General features: G+C 58.3%; 1 protein-coding gene across 1 annotated transcript; it reads right to left on the bottom strand.

The window, feature by feature from the left end:
• Positions 1-3,425: 3,425 nt before the first annotated feature.
• On the bottom strand, positions 3,426-8,166 carry ZIC2 (Zic family member 2). The gene is made up of 3 exons (XM_059995479.1): positions 6,964-8,166; positions 5,028-5,191; positions 3,426-4,855 (listed from the first exon to the last, which is right to left on the bottom strand). Exons 1-3 carry the CDS (start codon positions 8,036-8,038, stop codon positions 4,493-4,495), a joined length of 1,602 nt encoding a protein of 533 aa, XP_059851462.1. The 5' UTR covers positions 8,039-8,166; the 3' UTR covers positions 3,426-4,492.
• Between the last annotated feature and the right edge of the window lie 1,919 nt (positions 8,167-10,085).

Raw genomic sequence — 10,085 nt, 5'->3', positions numbered from 1 at the left:
CTGAGCTGCCAGTTAAAAATAGAACCCATTCATTGCATTCTACTGGGGGTAGCAGTGGACCGAGGCGCTGCAAGTTTCTGTGGAACAAGAGCGATATCAGACTGTAATCAATCAACCCACAAGTCTTTCTTTATTGAACGCCTACTTTGGATCCCGAGGGTCGCTTTCCGTGTCCGTTTAAGTGAAAACGCATCCAGTGGTTCAGCCCAGTCTTGGTGGGATGTTATTGAGGCTTTTATTTCTTAGCTCTTGGTCGCAGGCCTAGCGCTCCCTCTGGGTTATTTCGGTGACATGATGTGGGGGAAGGTAGGACCCGAGTCCCTAGTGAGTACTCGGTGGGTCCCCTCGAGTCCCGCCATGCCACCGGTGCGCTCACCAGGGACCTACCAGAATCCCCTGCCCACCCCACTCCTGCCGACCTGGGTGGGCAACAGGTCACCTGGAAAGCCCAGGCCTTCCTAGCCAACCCCAGGTTGCAAAAGATCAGTGGGGAGCACAGGGAAATCCGAACCTCCGGTCCAGCCTATGATCTGCCCTTGATCTCAGAGTTTTGTGCGGAAAATACACCACTCGAGACTGAAAACATCCGTCTGAAAAAGAGACAAAGGGACCAGGGGGTGGGGAGGAGGAGGAAGAGAGAAGGTGCCAGCAGAAAGGAAAGGGGCTGGACAGCGTGGGACGGGGAGTGCTGGGCCTGTGACCTGTTTCCTTTCTGCGCGTCCCGACGGGCCTCTGCCCTAGCAGCCTCCCTTGCTCGCGCCCAGAGCAGAACCGAGCCTCTGCTCCCGGAGTGACCTTCTCCCCCGCCCGCCCGGGGCTTCAGGGGACATCACTGAACCGGGAGATACTGATACCGATGCCAGTTATCATTGTGGTCATTAATAATGCAGTGAGGATCACGATAATTAATAATAATAATAATGATGGGCCTCCCGAGGGGGCTCCAGCTGCCTCCAGATAAAGCGATTCTCGCGTTCAGGGAGTTACTCGGTGGTGGATAGAGCGGAGCGGAAAAGAGGCGAGCTTGCGAGTTCTGAAGTTCAAGTTGACAGCGTTGACCTGCAGGAACAGTGCCCCGGCCCGGCAGTCGGCCTCCCTGCGGGCAGCGAACCACAGCGCAGCTCTGGATCCCCTGAGGGAGGCGGAAACTGGCCTCAGTTTGGTGGTTCTGGAGGCAAGGCAGGGGCAGGTTAGATTCGGGTCCCTATAGGCGGGGGAGGGGAGACGCCTGCACCGCCCACTCCCAGGCCCAGGTACCTCGAGGCCGCGCGGGACCTTGGGCCGCCTGCTCCCCGCGCGCGCGTCTAAGTTGAGGCGTCCTGACATCTCTGATGCTCTCACACCTTCGCCATCTCCCTCTCCCCCATCCTGTCTCCGGGAACGCGTAGGGCCGAAGTGAAAGGGGGAGACCGGGCCACACCGTCAGGTCTGTGACTTGTTTGGACAAAGCGGCGGGACGCAAGGGCTGCAGAACGGAGAGAGATTTCGCTGCAAAGCTGCTCCCACCCGCCCCCTCACACCCTAGGGTGGACTTAAGAGGCCGCTCCCGGGCTGTCGTCCTCCTCACGCCAGGCCCCTTCCCAGTTTTATTTCCTGCTCACAACCAGGATCAGCGCCCCCGGACCTAAAAGGCCCCCGGCAGCTCTCCGACGTTCAGATCTGGAAAGCGATCCCGCCGACGCAAGGCTGTGACAGTGTCCTCTTCTTGCAGCCTTCCTTCTTCCCCCAAATGAGAAGAAAAGCCCCCAGGCCTTGAGTTGATACTAAAATCACCCCCCCTCCCTTTCTGATCTTCTCCTTGGGCTCGGGAGGTTGTCTCAAAGCCAATAATTTCCACCAAAAAAAAAAAAAAAAAGTTTAAAACATTTAGAATAGACCATCTCATTCTTGCACAGGTTATGACAAACATTTAATCAGATTCCTGCGCCCTCTCCCCAGGGGGCGGGGGACGTTGGAAAACTGTACACGTTTTCCTCACAGCTTATAATGTGTTCAATGAAATCTCCCAAGGATCAAGTAACATATGCCACTTATTTGAATAATTTTCCTTAATATTATTAGGGGTTATAAATTTGATTTTAATAAGGGATTGATTGCTTCAGGAGCTGGCGCTTAGGCATTTCGCTGGACCGTTGGGGAGGGCTGGCCCTGAGGCGACTGTCACCCTCTGGGACACACACACAGCCCCCAAGCTACAGTCTTTCCCTCCCCATTGAATGGGTAGCGTGGCCTCCGGAAGGTCAGGGTTGCCCTTCTCCCCAAGCAGCCCTCCAGCCTACCCTGCTGGTCCCTGCGGCTCAGTCCAGGACCAGAGGGGAAGGAGAGAAGCGCCGGCCGCTGCTGCCAGCCGCGCCATCAGCCTCCGCCAGGAGAGCCCTGAGCGCCGCTAGGCAGTCCTATGGGGGTGTCGCCACTGATGTCCAAACCTTTTCACCGCTGGGGGGTGACTCCGGGACTGCCAGGGCCTCTCTGAGCAACACTGGTACTCAGGAAGTTCTAGAAATGTCTTGATGGCTCAGGGCTTTAAAAACAAATACCCTCATTCCTACCCTTTGATTATTAAAATTATTTTTCCCTTCTTCCTTAGATCATCTTGTTTGAAAACTCTGTTAAACTCTTGCAGGGTAGGCGAGTGAGGCTGCAAACCTTGGAGAAAGCTGGTGGTCCGTCCTTTGCCTCACTCACTTCCACCTGGCCATTTTCGTCTTTGTAGCTTATTCTATTTGATTTCACAGAATTCTTGAAGAGGTTCTCTTTTCATTTGGGGCCGATGGTTTGTTGCTTTCCTAAATCAAAATGTAGTCTATTTGTCACCTTCCTCCCTTGAACATCGTGCTTATTGGTGAGCAGCGGCTGGGCAGATAAGCAGGATTTCTTGAGCAAGCTCTCTGTTTAAAATTTCAAGAAAAAAACTTTTAGTAGAAAGGGGCCCTTAAACTATAATCATTGAGCCAAGTTCAAAAACAGAGTACTCAGCTCAGTTTTAAACATGCAATTAAAAATAACTGTACCTCAGCTTTTCAGAGGGAGGGAAAGGAAAGGGGGCAGGGAAGAGGGAAAACAAAGAATAAGGAAATGTTTAGTGCTCTTAAATCCAGTCCAAATAGCTGAAAGAAAGGCATTCCCTCAGATAATGGAGCCATTAGAAACCCTGAAGGTTCCTGCCGCCATTCCTTACAGGGGATTTCCAAAAATTTAATTCACTCTCAGCTACCACACAAAGGACAGAGAAAATAATTTTGAGACTTTCTGCCAAAGGGGTAGTTTGGCCCAGTTTCTAGCATACACCTTCCTCCCCAGAATGCGAGGTGGTGCCTCCCATTCAATCAGGCAGCTGATCCAGACCCATGTCAGCCCTCAGCTGCCTCCCCCCCATTTCCTTGAATAAGTTTGCTAGAAAAAAATAGTATGTTCATGCAGTTTCAACACATTTTATTATATTTCTGTATGCATTACTCTCAAAACATATCACAAGAAATGATCAAACCACTTAAAACCTTCAAATAAAAAATCTGAAACAGTTTATGCCCACAATTGTACATATTTATAGTTAAGAAACATTCTTTATAAATATTGTTTCCTCTGTAGCAAGTTAATACCATAATTTAATTACAAATGGATAAATATGGTAACGGGTATTTACAGAAGGAAGGGTGTTATTACGGAAAAAACTAACGGCACGACGTTTATTCCCCCCCCCCCACCAAAATCTTTCATACAGGAACTAACAAATTGAACTTGCAAACGCACTAAAACATCACATGTAAACCCAGCTAACAGAAAAATACATTCACAAGCGTTGGTGGTGGTGATGTGTGAGTGCTGTGGATCAGCATGTTGAAGAAACAGAAGGGAGACTTTGGCACGGCTTGTTTTTTCCAGTCTATAGTTGCATGAAGTTTACAATCAAGTTGCCTCATAAAAAGGAACACAATATTCAATACCACAATACAAAATAAACCATTTTCTTCCACATTACTTAAAAAGAAACCGGGGAAACTAAAAAGAGAAAAGAAAAAGCCCATCACTTGGGGAAGGGAAGGGAAGAAAGGCAGGAGGAACGCAATCCAGAGAATTACAAATGGACAAACTTCTATACACCAAGAAGCCATTAAAACCACGTCGGAGAAGGAAGGAGGAGTCCGCTATGTACAGTTTGTCAGAAGCCTGGGAAAGGGGCGGGAAGGAAAGCGCGCATGGGGGAAGGCATGGAGGGTTTGGTTCAATTTTTTTATGGGTTTTTTAATTTCTTATTTTATATTTTTAGCTTCAGAGACTCCGGAAGGGATCTTTTTGCTTTTCATGCCTAGATTAGATTTAGAAAAAAAAAAAAAAACTTTAAAAAATCCTTCTGCTGGTAAAATCGTTTCCATCATCATAAAAATCAGATTCGTAATTTTAACAACACGGTCACAGGGTGCCCTGGGCGATCGCCACCGGAGGGCTGCCGCGCCAGGGTGGGGACCGGGAGAGAGAGAGAGGCCCCGGCCTCTCACACGTACCATTCATTGAAGTTGGAGGAGAGGCCGCTGTGGCCTCCGGCCGTCCCGCTGCCCCCGCCAGAGCCGCCGCCGCCGCCGCCCCCGCCCGCCCCGCCGCCTCCCCCGCCGCCGCCGCCGCCTCCACTGGAGCCTCCGCCCGCGCCGCCGCCGCCCGAGCCTCCGCCCCGATGCACCGCGGACACCGCCGCCGCCGCCGCCGCCGCCGCTGCCGCCGCCGCCGCCGCCGCCGGGGAGAGGTTGGAGCTGCTCTGGGGCTCGGCGCTGGGGGACACCAGCCCCGGGGGCGTGGACGATTCGTAGCCGGAGCTGGCGGCAGGGGAGGACTCGGAGCCCTGCGGGGAGGACTCATGGACCTTCAAGACAAAAGCCGGGAGGGGAGACCAAAGGGGACTGGGTGTGAGTGCAGCTGCTGTGGGGCCGGGCCCCCGGGAGGAGCACCCCCAGAAATGCCCCCTCGCGGCCCCAGGGAACCCTCGCCTTCCCGGGCCGGCCACCTCGCCCTCCTCCCGGCCTCCCCGGTGGTACCTTCATGTGTTTCCGCAGCGAGCTGGGGTGCGTGTAGGACTTGTCGCACATCTTGCACAGATAGGGCTTATCGGAGGTGTGGACGTGCATGTGCTTCTTCCTGTCGCTGCTGTTGGCGAAGCGCCGGTCGCAGCCCTCGAACTCACACTGGAAAGGCTTCTCCCCTGTGGACACGAACATGGGCGCTTGCTGCCGACGCCCAGAGCCCCCCGGGACCCGCACCCACCCCGGAGGGGGCCAGGCCTCCGGGAGGAGGAAAGAGGGGCGATAAGGGCCTGGCTTCCTTAAACAAGGCGGATCCCTTCTGTGGCAGAACCAAGACGAAATTAACTGCCTTGCCACCTGACAGTCGTGCTCATTAATTTCGTATTTTACTTTTCTTCCAGGCTGACCCGCATTTCCTCAAATTTATGACGAATGTGGGGTAGCACCCCACTCCTGCCTGCCTTTCTATAGTGCTTCTTGGATTCGCAGCTTCTAACGAGTTGGTCTCACCCTGGAGAAGCTGTTATTATGACAAAATATTTGGGGCATTATCAGAATCACACAGGCTGCTGGGCTGCGGTCGGTTTCTCTCTGGGGCCAGTAGGCAATTACGTTTGGAGTTGTTGTGTGTTGTTTGGGGACTGTGCTGTGGATAGTGACTTAGCCAGTATTTTTCGTCCAAAATTCTGCAAATTGATAATCCTAGGCTCACTTCCAGTCTTTTCAAAGAGAAGTTGGGAAAGAGATAAATATCAGAGGTAAGGCAGCACCTGGCGATTGCAGAGAGGCACAGGCTGGGCAGTGGGTGTGGGGGGATCAGCAAAGGCTTTCAGAATCTCCCTGTTTAATTTTCTGGCGGTCCCTGCATCCTGTTGCCAGAATTCCAAATGCTTGGAGTCATTTAGAGGTGTGAGAACTCAAACATTGTTCCACTTGGAAAGGGGACCATTTAACGTTAAATTCCATTAGCACCTAAATTGTTTTTTAAAGACATCCGCTCAGACGCAGGACTCGAAAGCGAGCATTTCATGCAAATAGATTTCTCAAATTTTAAACCTTGTTAAAAGCTTGTCTCGCACCTCGGCTCCCTCCCTTCCCGGAAGAGAACAATAGGCCGCTGGCGCATCCCCACTTCGGAGTAAATATTGACGGGGGAAGTTGCTAAAACATTTGGCTTTCTTTTAGGAAATCGTCTGGCACGATTTCGGCTGGGACCTGGTCATAGATGAATAATCTATGAGGCGAGAGGCGCGTTCTTTCTCGGCTCTCTCTTCTCACGCGATTGCCCCGCGGAGCCTCGCTGCCCCGGGCTCTTGCTGACCCGGTTGTCGGTCCAAGTTTGGAATCGCAAACCCTCTGGTGCCCATTAGAGAATTTCACAAACTGCTGCGAACCCACCGTAAAGCCCCGCGACCCACCTCGAGACGGGCTTTAAAAACGAGAAACGCTTTACAGCTTCGGCTCACACCAGACTCATTTTTAATGGGAAACAGTCCGGGTAAGGACGTTTGGACCCCGAGTAAAAGAAGTGGGAAAACACACAAGCCACTCAAACGCACACACCCGGAGCAGAAAAGCACATTCAGACAAGCTGGCAGAATCCTCTCTAGGCTCGATTCCCGGGCACCAAGTTGGAGAGCAGTTTTATTTTGTGCGTTCTATTTAGTACGGAAATTATTAACCGGGGCTGAGCAGACCAAGCAACTGCCATCACCCAAAGCATACCTTTGACGTTACCGTGATCATTTAAAACTCAATTTCCGCACATGGAAAAACCCAACCCAATAATATTCTTTCATGCTCCAACAAAAGCAAGCTGCTGGCTCTCTCGCACACACAAAAACATCTCCCATCCCAGGGCAGGGGCTGGCGGTCGGCGCGTTTCTCCCAGCCAACCAACCACGGCCTCTCTTCCCCTCTACGCCCCGTCCCTGTCCCGACCCGCGGTTACCTGTGTGGGTCCTTTTGTGGATCTTGAGGTTCTCGGAGCGCGCGAAGACCTTGCCGCAGCCCGGGAAGGGGCAGGGGAAGGGCTTCTCGCCGGTGTGTACGCGGATGTGGTTGACCAGTTTGTATTTGGCCTTGAAGGGCTTGCCCTCGCGCGGACACTCTTCCCAGAAGCAGACGTGGTTGCTCTGCTCCGGGCCGCCGACGTGCTCCACGGAGACGTGGGTCACCAGCTCGTGCATGGTGCTGAAAGTTTTGTTGCAGCTCTTCTTGGGGTTGCTCAGCTGCTCCGGGTCGATCCACTTGCAGATGAGCTCCTGCTTGATGCACTGCTGCCGCATGTAGCGGAAAAAGGCACCAGGGTGGTGGTGGTGGTGATGATGGTGGGCGGCGGCCGCTGCCATGTTCATACCCATGTTCATATTCATGGGGCCGTATTGGTTGTGGAGCTGCGCCGCCGAGTAGGGGTCGGTCCGCGGGCTGGCCACCTGGCGGTACTGATCCGAGCGCCCGAACACCTCGCCGGGCAGCCCGAGGCGCATCTGCCCGTTGAGCACATTCTGCGAGCCGTGCGGCCCGTGCTGCTCCGGGAGGCCAGGAAAGAGGAGGTGGCCCTGTGCGTCCGAGTGTGCGTGGTGCAGGCCACCAGCTCCCGGCCCGAACAGCCCATGCTGCCCGCCGCCCGGCGCCGAGTCGCCGAAGCCGCGGCTGCGAAACAGGAAGTCCCGGGTGGAGTTGAAGGGCGGCCCAGAGTAGGAGCCGACATGCGCGGCATGGGGCCCGAGCGCGGCGGCGGCCGCGGCGGCCGCGGCGGAGCCGGGGTAGGTGCCGGGGCCCTGCGACGTGAACGCCGAGCTCTGGCCGGGGGACAACTCGTGCGCGCCCGGGTTGAGCTTGAAGGCGCCCATGTGCGCGGCCGCCGAGTCCACGAAGCCGTTCTGCGCCGCCGCCAGGCTCAGTTCGCGGTCCTGCATCTCCGCGGCCGCCGCCGCCGCCGCCGCGGCGGCCGAGTGGTGATGGTGGCGCGCGAAGCTGCCCACCCCGATGGCCGGGAACTGCGGCCCCGCGTCCAGGAGCATGGCCAGCGCGTCTGCCCTCCCCGCCGACCCCGGCGAGCCCCGCGCCTCCTCGGCTCCAACTCCCGCCCCGCGCGCGGTACGTTCAGCGGCCGCCCGGCTCCGAGCGCAGGCGGCGGAGGTGGTGGCGGCTTCAGGCCCGGGAGCCGCGCTCCTGCGCCCGCCGCCTCCGCCGCCGCCTGGATCTGCCTCGGGCGGCCAGGCGCGGAGCGAAAGCGCGGAGAGGAAGAGGAGGAGGCGGCGGCGGAGGAGGCGCGGGAGGAGGAGGAGGAGGTGGTGGAGAAGAGTCCAAAGCCAGGCGGAGAACCAAAGTGTATTAAAGGAGCTGCGGCGGGGGCGGGCAGGGCAGGGGAGGCGGGCGGGAGGAGGGAGCGGGAGGAGGTGTGGGGAACTGAGCGGAGAGGGGGGTCGACGGGGGGCGAGCGCAGCGGCCCCCACCCCTGCGCGCACTCGCGCGCGCACGCACTCGCTCGTACGCCCGGCGGCCCCGGGGCCCGGCAGCGCCAAGCCGCGCCTGCAGAATGAAATCACAGCAGCCGCGGGGCCAAGGTGCCGGACCGCGGCGGCCGGGCACGGACTAAGCAGGCTGGCGAGGCGAGGTCCGAGGCGACCTCCGCGCTCGGCGCCCCGGCCCGGCGCGCCCGCGGCTCCACCTGACCGCGGCGGGGGAGCTGGGGCGGCGGACGGAGGCCGGGCGCCCTCTCCGCGGCGCGCTCTGTCGGCTGCTCCCTCCCCCGCGGCCCTAGCCGCGCCGCCCTGCGCGCGGCGGTATTGTTCGGCTTCGCGGCCGCGGTATTTAGCCCTCCTCGTCCTCCGTGCTTGGCATTGGCTGCGCCTCGTGTAGTAAACTGGCAGCGGCTACGAATTCCCCCAGATGAAGGAAGCTGCCGCGCCGCTCCCTCTTTCTTTAAGTTGTGCGGGAGGAGGAGGAGGCGGGGGAGGAGGGGGAGGGGGCTGTGGGAGGGGAGAAGGCAAGTGGGGGGGGCGGGAGGAGGGGAGGCTGGGCTGGAAAACAATAACAACAATAAAAAAGTGTTCTCTAGCTCGCTCCCTCCCTCTCGCCGGTCGGCCCGGGACACTGGATCCGGAGCGGGCGGCCGCACCCGCGAGGACCCAGCGGAGTGCGCAGCCCGAGCAAACGCGAAGAGGCCGAAGTAGGTTTCCCGCTTTCGGCTGCGGTGGACTCCGTTCGCCACCGCCTCCGCTTATTTCAGTGGGCGCCAAAGCCGCAGGCTTTTATTTTTTATTTTTTGTCCCCTCCTTTTCCTCTCCCCTCCCCCCTCGGCCCCGCGCCTCCCGCCCAGGTCTCCCTCCTTCCCTCGGGCTTCAGGCCGGGCCTCCCGCTCACACCGCCCCTTTAACGGCGGCTCCCGCCCCGCCCGCCCTCCCGGCGCCGCCATTGGCCGCTGAGGCCCCGTCAATCCGGCGCCCCCGCCCCGCGACCGGTCCGCCCCTCCTCCCCAGCGCCCCTCCAGCTCCCCGCCTCCCCGACTGCTGCTGTTGGTGGCAGCCCGCCGGGTCTGCCAGCCTCCCGCTCTTCGCCCGCGCTCCTGGCGCTGCGGCTCCTCGTCCGGCCGGCCGCGGCGCTCCCCGGAGCCGGGCGGCCCGCATCGCGCGGGGCTGGGCCGCGGGGTCACAGCGCCCTTGGCTGGGCCGGAAAGGGACGCCACCCTGCTCTCGCGCCCTTCTGTAGAGGCCACCGATTCCCCGGGGACCCGAACCGCTCCTGGCGGGCACCTAAAGCGGGCACCCCTGGTTGCCCGAGAACCTGGCTAGCAACCAGGCCGCGGGGCGGGAGGTTCTGCGTGCCGGGACGCTGCAGACCCGGGCCTCCCCCTTCCACCGCCCCTGGAGGGCGCCGCGGGGAGCGGCCCGGGGGCCGGTCTCCTGCCCGGTTGGCACGCTCCTTGTCCGCGCCCATCACCCCAACACACACTTTGTCAACTTGTTCTGTGGTGTTGAAAACACAGGTGCGGGATGGAGGGCCTAGAGAAAGCCAGGCGTGCCCCTTCCTCCCACCCTCCGGACACTCACCCAGACGCCGCCCCCT

The sequence above is a fragment of the Delphinus delphis genome, chromosome 18 (assembly GCF_949987515.2).
Source record: "Delphinus delphis chromosome 18, mDelDel1.2, whole genome shotgun sequence".
NCBI lineage: Eukaryota > Metazoa > Chordata > Mammalia > Artiodactyla > Delphinidae > Delphinus > Delphinus delphis.
The sequence above is the reverse complement of the archived record's forward strand: the minus strand, read 5'-3'. Positions and strand labels throughout refer to the sequence as shown.

Excerpts from the sequence above, each read along its gene's own strand:
- ZIC2 (XM_059995479.1), bottom strand. The coding sequence starts at position 8,038 with ATGCTCCTGGACGCGGGGCCGCAGTTCCCGGCCATCGGGGTGGGCAGC. Across the intron at positions 5,192-6,963 it reads CCACAAAAGGACCCACACAG|GGGAGAAGCCTTTCCAGTGT; the intron begins GTAACCGCGGGT and ends TCGTGTCCACAG. Across the intron at positions 4,856-5,027 it reads CGCTGCGGAAACACATGAAG|GTCCATGAGTCCTCCCCGCA; the intron begins GTACCACCGGGG and ends TTTGTCTTGAAG.